General features: G+C 30.8%; 1 protein-coding gene across 2 annotated transcripts; it reads left to right on the forward strand.

Moving 5' to 3' along the window:
- The first annotated feature begins 1,016 nt into the window (after positions 1-1,016).
- LOC143225085 (calcium load-activated calcium channel) lies at positions 1,017-26,026 on the forward strand. 2 transcript variants are annotated; one of them, XM_076453825.1, is made up of 7 exons: positions 1,017-1,175; positions 4,806-4,883; positions 6,880-6,939; positions 10,662-10,708; positions 12,113-12,180; positions 22,305-22,449; positions 25,256-26,026. In XM_076453825.1, the coding sequence occupies exons 1-7, from the start codon at positions 1,115-1,117 to the stop codon at positions 25,346-25,348; spliced, it is 552 nt and encodes a 183-aa protein (XP_076309940.1). In that variant the 5' UTR covers positions 1,017-1,114; the 3' UTR covers positions 25,349-26,026. The 2 variants fall into 2 exon arrangements, with proteins under 2 accessions (XP_076309940.1, XP_076309941.1); XM_076453826.1 differs by having other exon boundaries at positions 1,027-1,169.

The raw sequence follows: 26,026 nt of genomic DNA on the forward strand, positions 1-26,026 counted from the left end.
ATGACTGAAGAAGGTCGAAACGTTGTTCGCTCCTCTACATAAAAAATTTTCTCAACCCATACCAGCCGTTTTTACATATATATTTTTTTCTTTATAAGTGGGTTTTCTCGTCATCACGAATTATTAAATCTGCAGTTTATTTGATACAGTTAGACATCCCAAAAATATTAGTGCTATTTGCAAACTTCAAAATGTTCTTAATCATTACAGAGTCAATATCATTAATATAAATTACAAACTGCAAATAACCCAGCACAGATCCCTGAGATACACCACTTGTAACTGTGATCCATTTATTGCAACACTTTGCTTTCTACTCTCCAGTCAATTTCCTATCCAATTTAATAGCATTTCCCACAAAACACATAAATTTAATTTTTGAAACACGTCTTCTTCAAATACTTTATCAAGTGTTTTCTGTAAATCAAGATAAACCAAATCCACAATATTTCCTTCATCAACTCATGCAGTAATATCCTTATAGAATGCCAGATGATTTGTTAAATAATACTTTCCTTTAGTGAAATGAAGGTGGTTTTTTGACACTATATCAAACTGTTTTAAGTAACTGCAATGCATTTTTAATTACGCTCTTCAAAACCTATCCAACTACTGATGTAAGATTAACTAGTCTGTATTTGCTTGAATGTTTATCACCTCTTTTAAACATTGGATTAGCGTTAACCAACTTTCAATACTCTTCTCTTACTTAATGATCTATGAAAATATTAGCTACCAGTTCATAAATAAAACCTTTAAATTTCTTCAAAACTCTATAATAAGCGTTGTCTTTTCGAGAATATTTATCAATATTTAGGTTTACCAACTTTTCAAACAAAAGTTTTAATTTACTCATCGTTACGATTTTCGTTTTGGTCAAGTGTTAATATCTACTGCACATACCTAACCGTTGGAAAAAACATAAGTGGGAAAGTCGGATATATTAAAAACTGTCAAATACTTTCCAAAGCTACGAAGAAAGGTTAGCACGTTAAGACATAAACTCTCCTACTGGAGAAAAATATAAGCGTTTCAGCAAAAAATAAAAAAAGATTGACCGAAAAATAGGCTTAGGCGTAATCACAGATACTGGTCGGTAAAGCTAGAGAGTGATATGTGGGTTGATTCTGTATTAATACTTATAATTTCTGTCTGCACGGCATTTTTAGGTGAAGGTGAGGTTTTTATTAAACTAACTTGTGGTTTTATAAATTTTTATTTAAGTATAGTATATTCAAACGAGAGGTAATTAGTGAAATTACACAACTTGTTACCCCACTGGGAAAGTAAGCCCTAGAGAACGAACCAGAGTTAGTAGTACCACTACTGATGTTACTATTAGTATGAGTGACTATTAGTATTACATAAATTTAAACTTCACTTCCATATGATATTTAAATTCCGTTATATTAAGACTTATTTAAGGTATAATAAAGGAAACCGTGTGATAGACATTAACTTTTAATAAGGGATACTTTAAATTTATTGGTCATCCTATTACCTCGCTGAATAACTCCGTTGAATAACTGTAACTAAAAAGTTAAAACATATTCTTAGAATCTTACAACTGCTAACTTAAACCGAGATGTAGAACTTGTAAATCACTAAATGTTACTGTCTGACAAAACGAATTTGAAGTTCATCTTACCACAGATTTTCTCTCACACATACAAAATAAGTTTTCCAAATTTCAATACTCTAAATTCTTTACTTTATATTTTTCAGTGTTGAAACCCAAAATATAGTGAAACAGTTGCTCAGTGTATTATATAAAAATAAGACCTTGGAACCATCAAGAATCCCATAATACATGATTTGACATATAACTGTGTCATCATCAGGAGTGTAACATTTTATTAACGTTAAGACCTAAAATAAATAATATGATCAAAGCAAAATTTCCACACATGTTTAACTCATATTTAACTTTATAGATACTAACTTTTCAGTGGCTGAGAATTTTTTTATTTGTATAAAAAGGGAATGTAAAGTAATACAACAAAAACTTGTTAAAGTTATTGCAGTAATGGAATGATGCATGATATTTAACATTACATGAAAATTGCATGATAACATACACACATTAATAAGACAGTTTGCATGACATCGTGTATATCATTTATTTTTAATAGTTCAGTAAAGTGTGAAATTGTTATTTATTTTATTATTTGTTTTTAATTAATTTTTTGGTTTGTTAACTTTTGTTGATTTCCCAGCCTTTCCTTTTGGTATTGAATATTTTGACATTAGATATTTGCTGAGATAATCATGTATATGACAAATAAACTGGTTTACAGTGTCCTGTCTTGTGTGAAGCAGTGAATTTATTAAATATAGTACTTTTTTGATTTGCAGTACGTTGCGAGTTTTAATTGTGTTAGAGGTTTAAGTTTTAAACTTTATTGTGTTTTTCTTTAATAACAAATCATAATATTAAATAAATATTTTATAACTGAAGACTCATGATTTCTATTATCAGATAATTAGTGTTGTAACAGTGATAGTCTCATAAACTGAGCTAATACTGTTACATAATCTCCTCCCACACAGGTAAGTCTTGTCCTCAATCCAGTGTACAACACAACTTACAAAAACTACTAGTTTAAGCTTCTAACACTCATAATAGAGCTCAGTGTTTTAAAATGCTAACATACAACACACACTGGTGTTTGAAGTTGCAGATATTATTTGTCACGCATACAACACAAGAGGCCAACTTCTGAGTTTAACATGTTTACATATAGAGTGAGTTTCTAGCTTTGTAACTGATGTGACCTTTGAAGATAGAATAACCACTAGTTTGACATCGTTATAGTGCATCGTGTTGTTTAGTGTATGTTTTTCTTATAGCAAAGTAACATTGGACTATCTGCTGAGTCCACCAAGGGGTGTGTTTGTCATGAAATGTGCGATCCTTAGCACATGGTAATACTGTGAGACCAATATCCTTACAAACTGAGCTACTGTATAAAGGTAGACAGACAGACAGTCTTTGCATCTACTTTCTCTTTATTATTATCTGCTCAAAATTGGCTTTAACCCTAAAATTATTGACTTGTTTTTATACTACCAGTGGGGTCCACACATTAAGTTACATTGAATAATTTTGTTTATGCCTCTTATAACACTCAGTTCTGGTAATATAGGGAACTTCTGTTGAAATCTTTGCTGAACAAGTATATGATATGGTATAACAGATGCTATATTTTATTTGTTTGATTGTTTTTTAGGTTGGGAAAGTAGATTGTCACCTTGCATGCTTTTACCTCAGTCTTTTTTTTTATCTTTGAGGTAAAAAGGGTTATTAAACTTGATACAGTGTATGTGGAAAAGCACTGGTCTCAGATCCTTTGTGATGTGACTAGAGATCCCCTGTTCAAATCCATCATGATTCATCATATTGATGATCCTATAATGCTTATAACAAATCAAAATATTATAGATTTCCCATGAACAAGCCTGACATTGAGTACCTTCTTTTTATACATGTCTGTGTTTTGTATTTAGTGCTCTGCAGAGTTGGATGTTTATTAGTGCTTAAGTCCTAAAACTGAATACAACTACTTATCCTGAAATTATTAAATACCCATTAACTCATTCAGTGAAAGTCTATCCTCTATGAGCTGTTGATAAATTAATGCAAATACATACAAAATACTAGGGGAACATTTAGATACCTGTTTTGCTTTATCATCAACACATTTTAGATGGCTTGGATAAAGGTTTGAATATAGGACTTACGCTCATATAAGAGCCATAGTACTAATGCTGTAGTGCACAATATAGTATACTGTAATTAGTAGGATTAAACTATTTTATTTAATATGTATATTTAAGACTATACAAATTTAATATTTAAAGATTAAGTGATTGATTGAAAGTAGTTTTGAATGAAAAGATTTTTGTTATGTGTTAATATAATTACCAAGTAATAGTGTAATTGACACAGAGTTTCTAATGCTAGAGTTAACCATTAAGGTATTTTAGAATAGCAAGGGCATGTATTTGGTTTTTCCATGTGATCACTTTGTAATAAGTCTTTAAAATGTCTCGATGTACCTCACACATGAGTTTTCTTGTATAGTTTCTGTTTTCTAGTAATTACTATTGTAGAGTGAACTGATGCTTATCTCAGAACCATTATGTGGGTCTAATATTGCTTTTCAGCATTACTTGTTTGTGGGAATTGCATTAACAGCTAATAGTAAAATCCACAGCATTGAGATAAAGTTCAACTAAATAAATTGGGCTTTCATTGAGAGCACGTTTATTCATCCTAGCTGACCGTCTAGTAAGCCACCTAGATCTTGAAGGTATTCAGACATTATAATTTTTGGTTACACTCACTTTTATCTTTCTCTTGAAGCCAAGAAAGCAGATAAAGCTATCTGTCTATCTTCAACTTTGAATTTTTTGTTGAGACTCCTTTTCTAAAACTGTTTTTCAAAACTTTTTCTTAGTTCAGTATTTGTCTCTATTGTATAAATGAGATCCTGTAATATAAAACTTAAGAATTATTTCTTTATATTACACATTTTTCACACTTTGTAAACATCTTGTCAAATTAAATTAACACAAACATAATAAAAGGAAAAGTATGTCATGAAAACCTGTTAGATGATCCACACTTACATAATACAGGAGATTAGTTGTTGAGTTCTTGTATATCTTGTTTGTTCTTGTGTTTGTCAAGAATACCACAGTAGTAAATGCCTTGGTGGGGCTGTTAAGAATTCAGGTGACATATCCTGAGTATTACAGCTTACATGTAATATAATTCTGAAACATTTGTGAATATTTTACAGGCCTGACTTGGTTGATGGTTTACAGGACTGAGAAGTATCAAAAACTAAAAGCTGAGGTTGAACGCCAAAGTAAACGATGTGAGTATTTTGAAACTTTAGTCACCAGTTGATTAATTCATTTGTTTAGTTTTATTATATATTATTTAGTTATATTTAAGTTCTCTTTTTTTTGTAAGAAAAGGATAGATAAAAGTAGTACAGTCACATACTGTAAAGTTATGAGATGTTCAAATACCCAAATATTTAAACTAAATATGCCCTTAGTAACCCATTTAATATTTGATAATACATAAAACATTATATTGCCTATGAGAATTGAAAATATGCTAAAGTTACAAAAAGCTAATGGTTGTAGAAGTCTTTATAGTGAGATAAAGAACTCAAGTCTCAATGAGATTATAAATATGGGAGCCTTTAATTTAAGGTATATAAATTGGGAAATGTTACAGCCAAATTGAGAGAGAGAAGTTTTTAACAACTGCTCAGCATTGTTTCTAGAACATAAATGATTGATAGAATAAAGGTTAGGGAACATCTAGTTTTACGTAAGTAACCATGGCTCAGTTAGATTTGATGTTTTGATGCAAACAGAGATAAGGAACAATGAGATTTTGTTTCCAAATTTTGAAGAGATGAGACAAGAATTATGTGTTGTGAATTGAACAACTCAATTAGTTGGAAATACTGATTAAATTTGGAAAAAAAGAAAATTTTAAAGTCAATTCATAAATATTCAAGATAGGCATGTTCCTTAAAGACCAAAATAAAAGGTTGCTGCAAGTAAAAGGACCAAGTTGGTTCACAAAGTATATATAAAGCATAAAATAAAGAAGCATTTTAAACATTAGAAGTTTAAATTCATTACAGTGATGGAAGACTTGGAGTATTACTGAAAATCAAGAGAGTTGGTCAAATGAAAAATTAAGAAATTAAAAACTATACAAAGAAAAGAATAGATGACAGTGTAAAAATAAAGATATTGGGGTTCTGTTTGATAAGTCTTTCAAACCATCAAAGCATTGTGTTGTTGCTAGTGAATTTTAGTTTGTATCTGTATAAATATGGAATACAACTCTAAAGAAGTTATAATGTCATTGGTTAGGCCACATTTGAGGTATTATGTTCAGTCTTGGGCTCTTACCTCAGATAATACATTAACTTGTTGGAAAGAGTTTTGAAGAGGGCTACAAGAGTGATATCTAAGAGGAAAATGTTGTCATATGAGGATGGATTGAGAGTTCTGAATTAGTAATCCTTTGAAAAGAGAGTTAAAGGGAATCTGATAGATGTGTTTAAGATTGTTAAAGGAATTGATGATGTTGATGTATCATTTTTCTTTTTTTTATAGTGGTGAGAACTGTAAGATTAAGGAACAAAGATATAAATTTGGCAGGATAGGAGACATCTTCAACAAATATTTATTTTTTGAATGGGATGTTTGGCCTTTAAAATGGGCAGCCTTAAGGTATGGTGGATGTAATTAATATAAGGGAAGGCTTGATAAATATTTTAATGACAAGGGCTGGCTTTGAGGTTTTTTTTTTGTTTTTGGGAAATTTGTTTAATTTAGTGGCCAAGACAGCTCAGATGGACCAATAGGTCTTTTGTTGTCCTTGAATGTTATGTTAACTTTAAAAAACAGGAGGCATTGTGACCTGTGGATCAAGAAGTATAAGGGAAGAATTTGTACAGAAGTCATTGACAAAAACTTTAAGAAAGGGAATATTTAATTGTTATGTTAATTTAAATCATTTATATTTTTGCAGATAAGAAACTTGTGATCTATGGTAAAATTATTAGTGAAAATTTAGAAGAATTTTGAAGTTACAGAGGTGATTATCACAGCATGTTTTTTTCAAATTGCTTACTGAATTTCTGTATGAGTGTTGTGTCACTAACAAAAGTGATAGGTTTTAGGTAGAGCTAGGCTGTTAGTTGTGTTTACTAATCACTTAACTGATATCCTTATTGCACTGCTACTGCATATTTATGTACATATTTCCTTCATATATAAATTGTTGATAATGCTGCACACAATCTTACATGAAAAATTTTCAAACATTTTTATTTTAAGTGGAGAAAAAGAAGGAAACACATGGAGATACAGGAGATAGACAACAGAAGAAGAAAATTGGTAAGTTTAGTCTTTCTTTATGAAAAATGTATACAAGTGAAGTAAGGTAGCTTACAATGTTATTACTAGCAGGATTTTAGGTTGGATTATTCTCATGGATAATTCTTTTTATACATAGTTTAGTAATCTTAGTGTCTTCAATTAATAATACTTTAAAACTGAAAAAATATTATTATATTCTGCCATGGGTGTAATAGCTGCTTTAAAGCCTGTTAATTATTTAGTAAAGCATTTATTTATCAAAAATATTGTTATTCTTTGAAATCCCAGGTTTATCAATTTCAGAGGTAGTGTGAACTTGCAGCACACAAAATAATAAATATTTTGGCACAGCTTACATTTTAAAAGTTACAGTATAGTTAAAGTGTAGCAAAAGTAATTTAGATGTTTTTGGTAAGTGCCTAAAGGTTTACACAAACACACACAAATATAATATATGTACCCCTACTTTTTTTACAGAACAAACGTTTTTGTCCAGAAAGTTTAATTGAAATTAAATGTATTACATTATATGGAGTTGTGCAGTCATCACCTTTGCAATATTATGTTCTCTGCAAGAGCACATGTGCTGTAGTAGGTTCAGCAGACTGGTCAGCAGCTGGACCAATATTTTGTCACAGTAACCATAGGCATTTTTAAACTTTAACTATAATTTTAAAAGCTGTCTCTGTGTAAATAGACTATTATTATTATGTATAAATCAGGATGCAGTGCATAATACATTGTGTGATCCCAAGTGTACATTCTAGTACTGGCTTATAGCTCTGATGAGTATAAGTGCCAGTGAGCACCTATTTTTGTGAATCATAAAGAAATGTTTGCAAATGATTAATACTTTCAATAAATTTTAGTAGAATTAGCACTTATTTTTCAGAATATTTCTGGGGCAACATGTCCTCAGCTCCCTTCCCCACCAGCACTGACATGCAGTTACAAAATTGCTTCTCACATCCCTGAAGTGTCCGGATAATACGACTTAGGAGGTCTTTAATAATTACTATAGGGTGTTTTGACTGGAAAGTCACTGTGCAGTTTTGTCTGTTAATAAATATATAAGTGCACAGTGACTTTCTGAACACCCTGTATTTGAAAGTACAACTTCATTTATTTTAATTAATGAGGAAAGTTTGCATGTAGGTATGTGTTGTAGTTTAACACTTACATTCTGTTAACATTTGTTTGTTTTCATCTCTTTCTTCTATCATATGTTTAAAACAGTTTTTGTTCTTCACAGTTTTGTTTGTTTTGAGACAGTAATACATTTTCTATCTTTAGTTCATAACCCTAATAATGTGTTCACTGTTTTATTTTATGTATTATTTGCAAACTGAATTTTTACAAAAATATTTTGAAGAGTGTAGTATTCTTTTTCTTAGCATGTAAAGAGAAATACAGAGAATCCACACCTGTGAATTCAAACCAACTGTATATTTTTTCTCTAGTTGCTACTTCAGATTGTTGGTTTCTGGTTTAGTAGAGAACGAATATATTATGATTGATCTAATTACTAATACTGTAATCTGTCAATGTGAAATATCAAGCTACTTGCCAGTTATTGGTGAAACAGAAGAATTACAATGCACCATCAAGTCAGGTTAATTGTTAAAGGAGACAAGGCCCTTTTATATTTCTATGTTCTAAAATCTCTTCTGGAATATCAAAGTTTGGTACATTTCTTGGCTGTATGGGAAAACATAACCATTGGAGGAAGTAACATTACATTTAAATTTATTATTTAATATATCAGAACCATTCATAAATAAATGTTGATTCATAGAAGAAACAAACAATTTTTTCTTTCAAATACAAGTAAAATTATATATATATATACTTTCATATTTTTTTTTTGTATTTTAGCTTCAGTGTATAATTCATGTTAACATTAATTACAGATATTAGGTTTTCATTACAAGTTCTATCAAAATTGTATTTATAGTAAAACTCTATTGATTTAATTTCCTGAGATAAACATTTCTGTAATGTCTTTTCTACCATTTTTTGCATTATTTAACAAAGTGACTTGTTAAAGTCATTTGTAACAAAGCATCCTGTCTGTTATATTCCATTCCTTATTTCTGTTCCACACATTCTGTTTGTATAGAACATTAGTGTATGTGCATATGCATGTTTCTAATGAGAAGTATTTGAATTTGCTTCATATTCATTCATTGTTTTTAATAAAACTATTTTCCCTCCATTTTAGTTGCACACTACCTATCTCTTAAGGAAAATATCTGAAAGTTTTACATTAATACATTATATAAAATATTTCAATAAACCTCACAGTATGAAGTAATTAAACACAACCTGTAAAATTTCTACATTTGTCTTGTAATGGCAAAAGCTATTACATATCTTTACCAAAAGTGATCAGTTTTGGTGGCATCATACCAAACAAATGTCAAAACATGTTTGTGATATGTACAATTCCATCACGACTTTGTATCAGATATGACCTGCTTATTTGTACATTCAAAATTCTTCTAGTATAACATAATCAGTCACCTGTATACTGTATTAATCAAATCCAATATGGATAATATGTGTGGCTATTAACTATTTGCTGTAGTTAATAGCAAGATAATATCTTTATCTTTTCCTTACTTAATGTATTAAAAAACACTGGATAGGAGTATCAAAAGATGATATGATTATATGTATATATATAATCTGCTTTGCTGAAACAATTTTCCATATTTCTGGATCATTGTCTAACAGTTTGAAATGAAGATCTGTCTCCATGTTTATCTTGTTTCTTTACTTCAATTTTATATGCATCAATTTAACTGCAAATCAACTGTCTTTTTTTTTTTCCGATCAGCAGGTAATGGTGCAAGGCACTCAGCAAATTTACATAGTTCAATTTGTATCAATTACAATTATTAATTGGTATTTATATATATTACTATATTAGTTTTATAATGTCTTAGCATTTTATTTCATTTATTACTCTTTCAGTAAATGGTAATTTCATAAGTTTGATGTAATGCTGCAGATTCCCTTAAGTATTATCAGAGACCCTTGGGGGTCTGCGGTTCACAATGTGTTTCCATATAGTTATAAGTCCATCCTCTGCACCAGAAGTTTGGTATGTATTGTGTGACAGGTAGTTGAGTATTTGCTCAAATTATTGCTATAGGTTATCCAGAATTTGAGAAAGGGGTCTTTAACATCTTAATATTTAGAAAATCTTGTTAAATTAAATCTGTGGAATTAGTACTTATTTATTGACATGTATGTGTGAAAGTTCAGATTAGTAATAGTGTTTACTAGACCTTAAAATAGTAAGAATAGTTCCTGTATTGTAATAGCCAGAACATAATATCTGATTATGATATTTCCAGTTTTCGAGAAAAATCAAATCTGTTTAAGATTTATTATTTAAGGTATCTATTGTGATGGGAATAAAGTTCAGTATTAACCTCTTTATTCCAAATGCAGTCCTGACCAGAGTGAGCTTTATTTTATGTATTAATTTATTCTTATTATTACTGTATACAAGTAGCTGCAGAATGAGAGAAAGACAAACCATGTATTCATTCTGTGTGAGTGTAGCAGTGTAATTAGACTTCAGTATGATATCCATTTCCAAGAAATGTATTGAAATATATATTGTAAAAATAGGATTAGGCTATAAATGATATTTGAGAAAATAACAAGCACTGGTTTATGTATGCTGATATCCTTTTTGTATCAGCTACTCCTAATTATTTTCTTTTCAGAGAGAGAAGAAGAAAAACTTAAAAACAACAATAGAGACCTTTCACTGGTAAGTTTTGATTCATTTATCAGTAAATCTTATAGTATCTTGATGTATCTAATTGGTTAGCTAAATTATATTGTCCTAAAGAGAGAACCAACAAGGTTAGGTAAATCACTAGCCTAAGACATTTTATAAATTTAAGTAATGTTCAGTTTAGTGATAATATTTCTGGACTTAAAAAAAAACATGTTAGGGTTTAATTATGGCATTTTTTAAAATTACTGAAACAAAATCTGATTTCTTTCTTGCAACTGTGCAAACTTTTAAACAAATTATTTTATGAACTACTTTAAATCACTTTGATAAGTTTCAATGTACATTTAAATTTAAGTAATAAATTTCTATCATAATGTAATGATACAGCACGTATTCACAATGGTTTGTCATATTTTAAAGCTGTATAAATTAATTTGCTAAATTCCAAAACTTTCAAGTAATCTGATACACCAAAATTATATAGATTACTAGATCTTTTATTAAATCTGACAAAATACTTTAAGACAAAATGAAACAGGTTTTAAAAACTCAATGTTTATTTCACAGTTACACATCACAGGATCAGCTAAAATTAAAATGATGTTCATTTATTAACAACTTTTTATAAAAGAAATTTTATGGTCACTATGGTCATTATTATAAAAAAATAAAGCTGACTTAGAACCAGGCTCATTAAACCAGTGTTAATATTTTATATGTTTCATTGTATATGCATTGTAACTTCTATACTATGGGAGTAGAGAAGAAAAAAAGATCAATAATATTCTGATTGATCTGAATATTGTGTTGATGGAGACTGTAAAAGATATGAATTATGTTTAGTTGTACTCATTTTTATATATATGCATTATGCCAGCATCATAACTGAATTATATCTGTTGGATTCAGTTTAAGGTTTCACAATTTAATTTAGTTTAGTTTCATATACAAAGAAAATTATAAACTTCATATCATTATCAAAATAAAATCAATAGAATCTTCCAACGTTACTGTGAAAGAAATGTTGTGCACTGTGAAATCTCATGTTAATTTATTCCAGTATGAAGATAGCAAGGTGGAACAAACTAAATGAAATGGTTAAGTTAATGTGCTTGTAGAATGATAGTCTTGTAATACGTAATTGCTCTTTAGAATGAGGAGGTAGGGATGTATGCATGATTGCATCACTTACTGTTTTAGGTGTGTAGAGGGCCTACTGTGCATTGTAGATACATTGTTGATTTTACACAGAAATTTACCCTTTTCAGACCTAGGTATGAGTTTGATCAAATTATGTTTAAAAGTACAGTTTCTCCATAAAAATTAGACTGCAGCAGTCAACATATTTATTTTGTACAGTTTTAATGTCATTTGTTGTTACAAGATCTTAAACAATGTTTCTTGTTACAAAACTAACCTTTACGTTGTGTGTAGGTGAAGATGAAATCTATGTTTGCCATTGGATTTGCTTTCACTGCTTTACTGAGCACCTTCAATTCTATGTGAGTACATGTGACTGATTTTGTTCCATTTTGATTTTCTTATTTGCAAATAAATACAATGTGGAGTTCCTACTTGGTTATAACCCTCTCTCATGCTAACAGTTGAATGTATGGTGGCTAAATACTTAGCTTTTGTGTTTTGTTTTATTTAATCAGTATTTACCTAAGTCAATAAACCCTAAGTGTGAAATGAAATATATATATTTAATGGAAGCTATTCTTTTAAGGCTTAATTTCTCACTTTTAGATCATATAACTGTTGTATACAACACTTTACTTGCATTCTAGCATTTCTTATTTTATACTGTGGTAATTTCAGAACACTTTGTTTTTTGCCTTTACATAGTACATTAAAAAAGATTTATCTATTTTTTTGGCTGTTTCAAGTTCTTAAACATAAGTTGGATGCTTCAGTTATAAGAACACTTTTATAAAATGTGAAACTGTTATTTAATAATTTTTTCCTACCACATTTCAATAATATTCTCTTTTACATTACTTAAAAAGTTGATAAAAAGGAATTTTTTTTGTTGAGAAATTTCTTTTCTACAACAAAATATTTTTCTAACAGCCATATCAGTAACTTTGACTTACATTTATCTACCCAAATGTTACTTAGTGGTATGTGTGTCAGTCTGTGGACTAGAAGGCTGCAATTTCTGTTATCAGATATTATAACTCTAACAGTCAGTTTTGTTATTTGGTTATGAGCAGTTGTGTATGTGATAGGTACTGCTGACTAGTTGGTCTCCTTCTGGATAAGTTTTAAATGAGAGATGGATTTGGTTGAACCTTGTTGTTTAAGGACTAGCCATTTAGTTGATGTATAGAAAATATCAAATACCAGATCTGTCAAAAAATTTCTGTATTCTCCCATAATGTTTAAAATGGATTTAACCTCATCTACATATGTTTTCAAGCTAATCAGAAGATTGTGAGGCTGTGTAAGTGAAGTTAAAAAGATAATGCAGGCGTAACTGCAAAGCGAATAGAGGAACTACAGCTAAAAGTGGAATACTATGTTGACAATTGGGAAATTATCATATCTTTACAAGTAACCAATGCTCTTCTTTAATGACATATTTGCTGTTGTTCTCAGAATGAATGTATATTTTTTGCCGTAGATTTCAAACGACCACTTGACTTAAGTAAGTCTTTCGTACTTTCTGTTCCCACAGTTCTCATGAATGAGTGATATAGTTTTATGGTAATGTAATTTGTTAAATCCATGTCACCTAAATGTGATTCACAGTACTTTAAATTGGTAATGTGCTATTTGAATTTGGTTGAGATGGATTATTATAATGTTTTTGTAAGGTTTTAAAATGATATTTAGGCTGAAAAATACTTGAATAGACATCTAATATATCACAATATAAAACTTATGTGTGTGTGTGTGTGTGTGTGTGTGTGTATATATAGGTGGTCCTTAGCTACATTAAGTAAAATGTTTTTTTGAATTATTTTATTCCTATCCATTAATTTGTTTAGTGTTGCAGTAAAACTTCTGCATGTTAAATATTTTCTGAATATATCAAGTTTTAGGGGTCACATACTGAATTTAAAGTTTTGATAAATATTGTGATTCAGGATACTTACATAATAATAAACAGGAGAACTGGTGGCCTAAAATTGCAAGCGCCTAAAAAAGGAAGTATTAGCTACTGAAAGGTAAGGGTATCAGGGTTGCCTGGTAAGCGTTGATTTTCTGGAATCAGGAAACTTCCTGTGAAGTTCTGTCACAACTTGAAATAAATACTGGATTTGCTGTTCATCTGTTGTCACAAGACGATTGTACTCTTCAGTGAGAGCAAGTCCATGATCTGCATGATAATTTGTGACAGTGAGGCTGTTGACAATGTTGAGAGCCTCCTTATAATTCTCTCTTTCTTGCCATGTGTCTGGATCATGGTCTAGGACAGTGGTGCACAAAGTCTGGCCCCCGGGCCAAATCCATCCTGTGATGTTTAACAGGAAAGTCAAACATAGAGAGTTCGTGCATGTAGAGTTTGTGCCTGCGCGAAGATTAAGCACTATAGAAGAATATGCATTAGATTAGATACTGGGTGGTTCCATATTTGTGTTGAGCAATAAAAAAAATTTAATAAGCAAATCTCATTAATGCATAGGCATTTAATCATTGGCGCAATGATGTAATATTTCCGTAATTATGAAATCTCATGCATTCCAATTGTTCTTTGAGATTTACTTATGAGGCCTATTTTGATATTATTTCGTAACAAAATTGGCAGCTAATCATAAAAGAAAGTTGATGACGAAAACCAGCAGTTTCATGATGATTGGACTGCGCAATACTATTTTGTTCAACAACAGAAGAATGTGATTTGTCTGCTGTGTCATTTGACATTAGCAGTGGCAAAGGTATCCAATATAAAGTGTTATTATGAGTCGAAGCACAAAGATTTCCACAACGTTGTCGGTGATGAACAAACAGCTCAAATTGAATCTCTGTGGTGGTCGCTCAATCACCAGCAGAACGTTTTCTCAAAGCAGTCAGCAGATTTAGGTGCAGCATGTGAGGTCGGTTACAACATTTGTTGATGATAGCAAAATCTGGCCTACCGTTTACTGATGGTGATTTTGTCAAGCATTGTATGATTACTGCATCGGAAAAGTTGTGTCCGGAAGCAGTTCGCAAGCTACAGACGGTGGCTTTGAATCGTACGACAGTTCAACGAAGAATTTCACGCGTCTTAGCAGACGTGACAAGGCAGCTTACAAATAAAGCAGCCAACTTTGTCTACTTCTCTTTGGCAGCAGACGAGTCAACTGACATCAGTTCAACATCACAGCTACTAGTTTTTGTTTGTGGTGTGTTGTCATCGTTTGATATCACATAGGAACTAATTGGCATGGGTTCTGTGAAGGGTCAGACAACTGGGTCTGCTCTATTCGAGGAGACAGTACAACTGTATAGTAGTGTTTCATTGGATTTCACGAAACTAGTAAGTGCGACAACTGATGGAGCACCAGCCATGACTTGAGAAAGTAACTGGCTGGTAGCACTGTTGATGAAGCATCGAGGAAAGCAGAACAGACAGTTGGTGAAGTTGCACTGTATTATTCACCAACAGAACCTGTGCAGTAAAGAACTTGGTTTTCAGGCACCAATGGCATTAGTGATGAAAACCATTAATTTCATCAAATCACGAGGGCTCAATCACCGTCAGTTTCAAAGTCTTCTTCAAGAAATTGATTCAAACTATGGTGATCTTGTGTATCACTGTGAAGTATGCTGGCTGAGTTGAGGGAAGATGCTCAGAAGATTCTGGGAGTTGATTAATGAGGTGATAGAATTCTCCAGAAGCAAGAACAAAGACACAGAAGTGATTTCCATGACAGATCCAGCATGGCAAGCTGATTTGACCTTTCTGGTCGACATGACACAACACTTGAATGACCTGAATTTGAAGTTGCAAGGCAAAAATCAGCTTGTCTGTCAGCTTGCAAATCATGTCTCTTTGTCCTGAAAGGACAAAGTTGCAGTTGTTTTGGCAGCAAGCAGCATCAGGCAACTTCATGCACTTTCCCACTTTTCAGTCACAGCTACAGAAGGATCAGGACATTGACACACAAGTTTATGTTGGGAAGCTAGATACCTTGATTCAATCCTTCAACTCATGGTTTCATGACTTTGACCAATGCAGATTGTTGATGAAACTTTTTGCTGATCCGTTCAGTGTGTCAGTGGATGACTTGTCAGCAGAATATCAGCTCGAACTTACTGATCTCCAAGCATCTGATGAACTGCATGCTATTTATCGAGAAAACAGTTTGCTTGACTTCTATAAAACGTTGCCTGATACATTTGCTAATCTGAAAGAGAACACACTTGTCCTCACCAGCATGTTTGGCAGCACGTACTGCTGCGAACAGGCTTTTTTGCATATGAAACTGAACAAAAACAACACTTGCAATCAACTGACAGATGATCAACTGGAAGCAGTCTTGCATCTTTCAATGTCACACATCAAGCTAGACATTTTTAAGCTCATAGATGACATGCATTACCATCCATCGCAATGACTTTGTGACAGTTGACATATCATAACATTTCTTAGAATAATGTGCAAACTCTTTGATGTAATCGTTATTTGTGTGTTCTTAAATGTGATGTCCATCTTGTGTAAAACAACTGTAGGACGATTTTAATCTTCACTTTTTTGTGGCTCCCAACGGTTACGAGAAGTCTGTTTGTGGTCCCTGACTCAAAAAGTTTGTGCATCACTGGTCTAGAAACTCAGTGGACAGATGAAGCTTTTCAAAGAAGGATAGGGACCCTCTAGTCACAAGATCAGAGAGCTAAAGTTGCTCAATAACTGGTGGATCAACACTTGCTTAGGAGCATCTTTTGTTTCTTCACATTCCCTTATTGCCCTTGCCCTAAGCTTCTTTGTAGAAGAGAACAAATGGATAAAAAAAGCAAAGGCCACTAGCTCCTCTGACAGGTACCAGAAGTGTGATGAGAACTTGTCTATAACAGCTTTTGATACAGAAGTGTTGACAGAGTCATAAGTATGGAGAGCCTTCAGAAGATTCAGGTCATTGTTTGGTGGTGATGCAGACAGAGGAGCTTCATTCTATGCCTTAAGGTAGATTTTAATGTGAAGGGGCATAAAGAATGAAAGAACTTAACCCATAGAAAAATGTTTTGTTCCTTCAATTTCATCATCTGGTTTGCAAAGGTAATCCGTAGAATGAGCTGCCATGATCAATCACCGATAGATATAAAGTATTTTGAAAAAAATACATGAAATTGAGTAGATTTTAATGAAAATAAATTACAGTAAATGATAAATAAATTTGTACCACTGGTCAGCATACACAAGATTATGGCTGTACTGAATAAGGTTAAAAACAACTTTGAAATGTGCAGTACACAGCAAGGTCAACTGGAATGGTCAAAATCACAAGCCACATGTGAAATTACAAACTCTGTGTGCAACCACTAAATTTAGTCCAAATGACTTAAAATTTCACTACAAGGTTTTTTTTTTGTACATACAAAACATTTTATGGATTGGGAGCATAACTTTTCTAACTTTCATTTTGAAGAACCACCTTAAATAGCTGGGTTATTTGTTACAAAAATAAAATATACCTCTTGTTAGAACAACAACAAAGTTAGTGACATGATTCTAGAAGTTAAAGGACTTTCATTGAGGCAAATGTCAATCATTTTTTGGAATTAACAAAAAAGATATTTATACCCAATGACCTCAAATGTATTCTTATTACTATTCAGTACAAAAAGTGAAGTTAAGTCAAAGTGAAATTCTACAAATAAGACCTTGGGAGTGAATGTGTTATGAAGCATTTTTATCAAGGAAAAGTACAGCATAGATACATCATTAGAATGTGAAATTACTTCATTAAGCCGATCCTGTAATTGCTAATGCAGTCTGGTGTTTTAATTGCACATTTGTTCTTAAAGTTTTACTTTAATAGTTACTGCTTAATGTTTTGTAGCTTTTATTATATATTCATGTGTAGTATTCACAGCTTTAAAATATAGCATTACCTATAATTCTAAACTATTACAGAACTTGTTACTCTAGTTTTAATTTAGAATGTAAGCTTTAGCTTACTTTACATTGTATTATAAGTGTAAGAAATGTATAAAATAACTTATTAGATTTATAAAGATATTTTGGCATTAGATATTAATAAAACAATTAATAAATATAAAGACTTTTACATCTGTAGTCAGAATAAGATAAGTTATTAAAAACAATTTTTATTGTCCACACAAAATACTATAAAATGACTGGAAAGTGCTTAGGTCATAACAAGGTAGTCTGTTTTTTTTATTTGGAAGCTGGAACATCTTGTTACCTATATCACAGCTATATGCGACCATATTGTCAAATTTCAGTTAATTTTATCAGTTCAAACTCATTTAATTTGTGTCAACAGAATAGATTAAATTTTCTATTTGAAAAACAAAACACATTAAATATATACACATATTGTTTAGTAAAACAGTTTGAAATTTTAAAATAATGTGTAATTTAGATGATTTTTTGGTATTGAGCAATGAACCTGAGTTTGAAAATCTTAAATACAATTTTGTTATTATGATATCAGAAGTAAGTTCAATATTATTTTAAAGCACATCAAATACTTTATTAATGAAGCTTCAAATTTGAAATTGAAAATATATGAATATTTTAAGTATGAAATATGTACACTGACTTTATTAAGTCACAGGCCCTAATTACAATTGTATATTGTTAGCAGAGGACACTAGTTTCTGAATAGAGCCTAAAATAAGGTGAATTCCAAGCAGCTAAATGATTTTTTTAATTAACTGAGAGTTTCATTAACATTGGTGAATCTTACTTGTAAGATAAAATGTAGGAAATATATTATTCACATTATACTCTGCATTAAGATGTTTCTAATTATTGAAAAGTTGTTGAATGTATTTTCATTAACAGTGTTGATTAGAATGTTCACAATGTTTATTTTTAATTGATAATGAATAGTGTTTTGTTATTATAAGTATTAAATTGTATTGTTAACTTGGTATATGGATTCATAATTACACTTAATTTCCTAAGGTAGCCAATTCTAATGAGGTATTATTTGAATTACATACAAAAATATTACAAGAATGGGAGTACATAACTGATACACACTATCTTCTAATATTTTTAAGTAATAGTTTTGGGTTTACTTAAAATTCCTAGATGTTGGGTTTTTTGCTAAAGTGCTTTAAAAGTTATTACTAAGGTTGTTTGTTTGTTTTTTGTAGGAAAGCCTGCAGGGGAATTCCTACATTTTAGTATGCCTCTTACCAAGAGACTGAATTATGGAGTTTTTTGTTGCTTGTTTGATATCTATTTATGTAATGTTTTCTAGTTATACTATTTTACAGAATCTTCAGCTTCTTTATTATCATATTTAAAGAAATAAATACCCATAGTTCCATGTCATTTTTTTTTAATGTGTAATGAAGTATGCAGTGCCAAAAATACTGAAAATTAGAATTAAGAGGTATTTATTTGTTATTATATGTTTGAAAACAATCCAAATTTCTGATGTGTAGTTTTGCAAAAGAGAAGCCCTAAGTTATAAATTTTCTTCAAATTCCTAAATTTAACCCTAAAATAACTCAAAACAAGCTTTCAATTTTTTCCTATATATTTGCGAAAGGTGCTCTAAATCTTGAAGTAAGAACAGAGAAGTTGTATATTTAATTAGCTATCCTAGTTGGTAGTTAATTAGCTTGCTTTGATCAGAAGTCAGTATTAATTTTTATTACTTAATTATTATTTTGTATATATATATATAGCTCACATTTTATGGCTATTTTTTATTTTAATTTTTAATAGATTAACCCATTTTGTAACAATGTATTGCTTTGTACATCAGTATTTCTTTATGCACATAAAACAAAGGATGACACTGGCACAGGACATGCAGAACCAAGTGTTATTTACAAATTCAACAGAATTTACTGATGCTCTCCTTAAAGCCAAATATTTTGTGGCCTCTAACCAAGAAAGAGTTCAGAAGAGATACATGTATTTGATTTTTACTTTGTTTTTTTGATAATGTTATTAATTACACAAGTCTTTGATTGTTTTATTGTTGTGAAATTTTTGCATGTTCTGTAGTAATTCCTGTATCCTGAAGCCAAAAATGATATTTATTTTTCTTCATTATATACAAATTTTTCACAAAATACCATATGCACTTTTTCATAATTGAATAATTTTCATTGAAATCAGTCCACATTTTCTTATGGTTAAAATTTCGACAACCACTGGCTATAGATTTCTCAAGACCAATCACAGTGTGAGAGTCTTATCAATCATTCTGCAACCAATGAGAAACACACTGCTAGCATATAAATAGTTAACAAGGTGCTTGACATATCCTTTCTGGGTAGTATTTGTTTGTGCATGCACTTTGACATCTTTTTTTCTTTTCACTATTATTTATTTGTTGCTATGGCAACAAGAAGTTGTGTAAATGACCCAAACACATTTGTTGTAAAGAAACAAAGATACAACATATTATGCGTATTTTGGAATAAAACTTGGGGACCAAAACAAATTTGGGCTCTGCACAATGTTTGCACTGTTTGTGTTGAAGAGTTGACAATGAACTAAAGGTATGAAAAAATTTTTGCTTTTTGGGATTTCAGTGGTCTGCCATGAGCCTAGAAACTACAAAGAAGACTGATATTTTTGCTCATGTAATGTGGAGTGTTACAACACTCAAAAAGGAATTTCTTATTCAGATCTTCAGTTTGCTTTAAGACCTGTTGCTCATGGACCTGATGTACCTGTGGCTACTTTTTATACAGCTTCAACTAATTCTGAACCTGATGTTAGTAGAAATTATGATAAGGATTGTTTTCAACGTGAAACGTGTGGTGAGCTACAACTTTTCACACAAGGTGAATTTAATGATTTTGATCTTCCAAAGGATTTTTCAGTGATTTTGTCCAGACTTCAGGCTAAGAAATTACTTTCTCTGGGAACATAATTTTACTGTTACAGAAATCACGAGAAAGAGTTTATATCATACTTTTTGCAAGAAGATTCACTGATTTATTGCAACAATATTGTTGAATTAATATCAATGAGTAGAGCTGCAGTCTATGAAACAAGTGAGTGTCAATTGTTCATTGGTTCCTCCAAAAGAAATCTAAAAGGTGTTCTTCTTCACAATGGTAACATATTTGCATCTGTTGCTATTGCTCATTTGATTTGCTTGAAGGAAACACACAAAAATCTGAAACTTTTTCATAATCAGGTCAAATACAAAGGACATGGGTGACTGCATTGTTGAGATTCAAAAGACCTCTGTGTGATGTTGGGTCAACATTCTGGTTACACAAAGTTTTCATGTTTTTTTGTGTCAGTGGGACAGCAGAGCATGAAACCAGCACTGGATAAAGAATCAATGGCCACACAGAGCCAACCTGATATTAGGATTGAAGAATATTGAATGTGAAAGTTTGATTAACACAAAGCAAAGAAAGTCCATTACCTCCACATAAAACTGGGTCTGATGAATCAGTTTGTAAAGGCCTGAGATAAAGATGGTGACTGTTTCAAGTATCTGTATGGGCAATTCCCAGCTTTCTCAGAAGCAAAACTTAAAGAAGAAATTTTTGTTGGGTCTCAGAGTAGAAGATTCACTTTGGGTGAACAATTCTAAAGGACAATAAAGAAAATTTAAAAAGAATCATGGGTTGCCTTTAAAGACGTTTTTAAGAAATGTTTAGTAAACACAAGAACCCAAATTATGAAAATATTGTTAATAATGTGCTCCATAATTCAAAGAGTTGGGTTGTAATATTAGCTTGAAAGTTCATTTTTTACACTTGCATATTAACCATTTCCCAGAAAATTTCAGTGCCATCAACAAAGAACAAAAGGAAATGATTCATTACGGCATCAGGCAAATTGAGAGGAAGGTATCAGGGAAGGTAGCACATCAGCATGATGGCTGATTACTGCTGTTAATTGAAATGAGATGCTCCAAAGACCACAGCACATAGTTTTGAAATTAAAAGACATAGATTTCACACAAAAAATGAGGATGCATATTTGTTTAACATCATTGTTCTTCCTTCTTCTTCAGTTTGTTTGTATTTTTGTCAACAAACATAGTAATAAAAGTATTCTTTGGGGTAAACTAAATAATAATTTGACATAAGTAAGAGTTTTTTCTTACCAATTCATAAAAAATTCTTATGTAATAGAAAAAATGAATATTATTTGCAAAATATGCATAACTGAATTATGGAAAATCTGTTATTAAAGGCAAAACAACTTTTATGAAGTATAAATTTGCAGGCCTGTGTTACCATTCAAAGAATAGTTGTTAAGTAGACTTGCATATAAGAATTCTGAACATTTTGTTTCCTGTAGTTAAGTGTTTGTTTTGTGTGCACTAAAAATCTGTTGCTTATAATATAAAGGGAGGAAAGTGCATCAACAAAGGATTTCTTTCATAAAAATGTTTGATAGTAAGATTTATCTACCTTTTATAATTGTAGCAACTTATATTCACAGTTCTGCATCATATATATTATATTGTAATTGAAATGTGTTTATTTTAAATCTTCCTGTATTCCCAAGATTTGATGGCAGAGTTGTGGCAAAGTTACCATTTGTTCCAATTTCCTGGATACAAGGTCTGTCTCATAGAAATCTACCAGGAGAAGACTACACAGACTGTTCCTTTATATTTTTATACATATTGTGTACTATGTCCATTAGACAGGTAGGTCTTATAGTACTGTTAATTTGTCATGGTGTTATGAGGTAAGTCATAGAATATGAATTCTAGCTGTCAGTTATATTTTTATGTTATAGAGTATTGTGTCATGTTCATCAAACAGATCAAGTAGCAGCTTTTTAATATATTGCCTATTTCACAGTTAGACTTCAAGAAACAAAACAGTTTATGTCAGATATAAAGTTCCAAGTCCTTAGAATACTGTGCTATCAGACTGACAAAATATACAATACATGTTTTTCATATTGGTGGGTTTTATATCATGGTGTAAAACATCTCACTTAGACTGGTTGGTTTCATGTCAGAGTATAAAATAGTGTATTTATCAGCACTGAACCTCATTTTTCAGACTCTCAGATGTTATCTTATAGTATATCACATCAGTCCATCTCTTGGATTTTATCTCACAATATATAGCATGTCATTCAGAATAATCAGTTTTACCCTACAGTATATAACATGTCCATCATACTTCTAAGTTTTATCTCACAGTATATTATGTAGTGATACTGTTAGGTCAGATGTCTCTCAGTACATGGGGTATATTTATATTTACACTCTATGATTATTTTAAAAGTCTGCTAAACATTGCATGGCACAAATTGTAAGAAAATTAACTTATATTTCACAACTTTCTTTAAATGCTGTGTGCATCTCTTTCAGTATCCACTATTTTTGCTTCCAAATGAAATCTCTTGTTCTTGGGCAAGCATTAAGAGTAGAATCGATTCTTCATAATGTATAGCTATCCTGTGATGTAACATGATACCTCTCTCAGTAAATATTTAGCCATTTAAACTAGTTTTCTTGGCACCTTTTCCACATTTATTTCTGATTTTTATTGCAGGATTTATGTTTTGTTTTTATCTTAGTTGATTTTTGGTAGCAGTCTTCCATTTACAAAGTGTTAGAAAAAACTTGATTTATAGAAGGAATGAATGAGAAAGTCTGTTGGTAAAATTTGTTTTGTTTGAAACTACTTTAAATCATGAAACCTGTTCTAGAGGTGAAGGCTGTAAAGTATACCTTTTACATTTAAGCCATAAACATTAATAAACCAAACTAAGCCTATTTCAGGCTAGTTGAACCCAAAGAAATTTTAACATTTTCTGCTTAACCTGGTGATCAGTCTGTATCTACCATTCTAATTACAGTTTACTTAAATTACTTTAATACAAGATAGCCTATATGGTTTGATAAGTTTTTTTTCAAAATTTATTGTGAAACTCATATTAGGTACCTCTGTCAAAATGGAAAGCACTTAGTGACTGAGCAGTGTAAAACGTTGAAAATAGTCTTAATGATAGAATTAGACCAATGACACCATATGATCACACCACACATTTAACAAACAATTACAGAAATAAATGAAACATGAAAATATATCTTTCAAAAAGAGTTTAAAATGCATAAAAAAGATATTACATACTAACTTACAACAGTAGTACAGGCTTGTAAGCTAATTCATGTATATTCCTAATAATATTTTTTAACTTTTGTTCATATTTTTATTAGTGTAAATTTCTTAATTTTCCTTCTGTACATGATGATGGTTTAACCAAAATATTGGTGTTTGGTGTCTTGCATAACAACAGTAATGGTGTGTTTTATATCATGTGTAGTGTGAAACTGAATTTTGTTATTCTTATCATTATATTAACCAAGCCTGAAAAATATTATTGAAAGTAAGATTTTGAAAAGTTAGCAAAAAATAGAGAGGGGAATTAGGTATTTACTTTGTAATATGACTGTCTAACTCTAAAGTTATCACTTAAATAAATTAGCACCAGTATCTGAGCAAATTACAGTGAAGCTTTAGCTTTTATGAAGTTTTACTACATTAATAATCTATTTCAGATAATTTCTTAACATTTTCCCAGTAATTTTGTTTTAGGCTAAAGGAAATATCTCATCTCTCGCTTGCTAAATTATTTTAAAATTCAGTCTTTTGAGTTAATGTGCATTGACAGTGGTTTTTTAACACCTTCATACTGAGTCTGATAACTGTTAATGTTTCATATTTTTCACATATTTTGAATAAGTGGTCCCATTTTATTGTGTGATTACTTTTATAAAGATAGGAGTTACCTTGTTACTTCAAACGTTTTAGCTGAGAATATGCATAATTTTATATGCTCCATATATTACTTATTGTCCCTTTTCCTCATTACAGTACAGTTTTAGTAATTTTCTTTCTCTTAGTGCTAGAATTGTAACATCCTGATAAATTATTTGGGAGCTGTTATTTTAGTAACATTCTTGATTACAAGAAACCCAATTGAAGTAAAAATGCATCTCAGAACAGCTGGTATGGGTATTAACACATTTATTGATAAGGAGAGAATAATGTTTTGACTTGATCTTCCTGGGTCATCTTCAGGTTAACAAAAAAAACACCCAAAAACTTGAAGATGATCTAGGAATGTCAAGTCAAAACGTTGTTCTCTCCTTATAAATAAAAGTGTTAATACCCATACCAACTGTTCTGAGATGCATTTTTATTTCAGGAACAGTTTTACTCTAACCAAATCATCACGCTTGCAGTAAATGTGTTGCGTAAGACTAAAATACCTCATAAGAGAGTAATAGGTTAATTTAATTTTTGATTTAGTAATATTTTTGAGTTTATCTTATTTAAAAGCAACTTAATGAGAATCAATTGTTTTTTAAGGCACCTTTAAAAATTTATAAAAATGGTGTAAAAAGTGTTCTTTATTCTTGTCAGTAAAAGCCTACATTGTAAGTTATAGGGTTTGTTTTTTAGATTGTATAGTTTTTTTTTCTTATCTAGAACATCCAGAAGCTCCTTGGTTTTGCCCCATCAAGAACAGCAAGTAAACAAAGTGGAACTTTGTTTTCTCCTGGTACTCAGCAATTAAAGTAAATTGTTTAAAACCTTCAAAAGTGTAATCTAAGTAGAGAGAAATAATTTTAGAACAAGTTTTGGAACTGAATATCTGCCTATCTTTTGTCGCTCAATGTAACATTAATGGCCATGTTTTTACTTTGGCAGAAATAGCATTATTCAAATGTTCATTTGTAAAGTGGTTAGATTTTTATTTTTTATTACAAAAACGAAACCAGGATTCATTGAAGGTAGAAAATCTTTAACCTCTAAATACAAAAGTATTACAGTGCTTAAACTGTAGTTATTTTCACCATTTGTCAATAGACTATCACATTTCTAATAATTATTACCACACTGCTAATATAGATCAAGAAACTATTTTGAAAAATAAAATCATAGTGGGATATCAGTGATATTCTAATTGACTATTTAAATTTAATCTTTATTTAAAAAAACAAAAAAATATTGTATTTCCATACTAAAGTTTACAAAAACCTCATAGAAAATTAATTTTAAAATTAATACATATAAGTTAGTTTCAAAAAACATAGAACAACACCAATAGTTTCTAAACTAGGTTACATCGTTGTCTTTAGAAAACTAATTATAGATTTATGTTAAGACAAAGTTTTGTTTAATGTAAAAGGGTGTGATATTGAGTTTTCAGCTGTGGTTGTGACTGATGATTTAATAATATTACAGTGGTAACAAGTC

This window comes from Tachypleus tridentatus, chromosome 9 (genome assembly GCF_004210375.1).
Source record: "Tachypleus tridentatus isolate NWPU-2018 chromosome 9, ASM421037v1, whole genome shotgun sequence".
NCBI classification, from domain to species: domain Eukaryota; kingdom Metazoa; phylum Arthropoda; class Merostomata; order Xiphosura; family Limulidae; genus Tachypleus; species Tachypleus tridentatus.

Bases quoted from the DNA above. Each gene is read 5' to 3' on its own strand.
- LOC143225085 (XM_076453825.1), top strand. From the start codon at position 1,115: ATGTGGGTTGATTCTGTATTAATACTTATAATTTCTGTCTGCACGGCA. The intron at 4,884-6,879 runs GTGAGTATTTTG...TTTTATTTTAAG, and splicing joins TGAACGCCAAAGTAAACGAT to TGGAGAAAAAGAAGGAAACA. The intron at 12,181-22,304 runs GTGAGTACATGT...TGTATTCCCAAG, and splicing joins CTGAGCACCTTCAATTCTAT to ATTTGATGGCAGAGTTGTGG.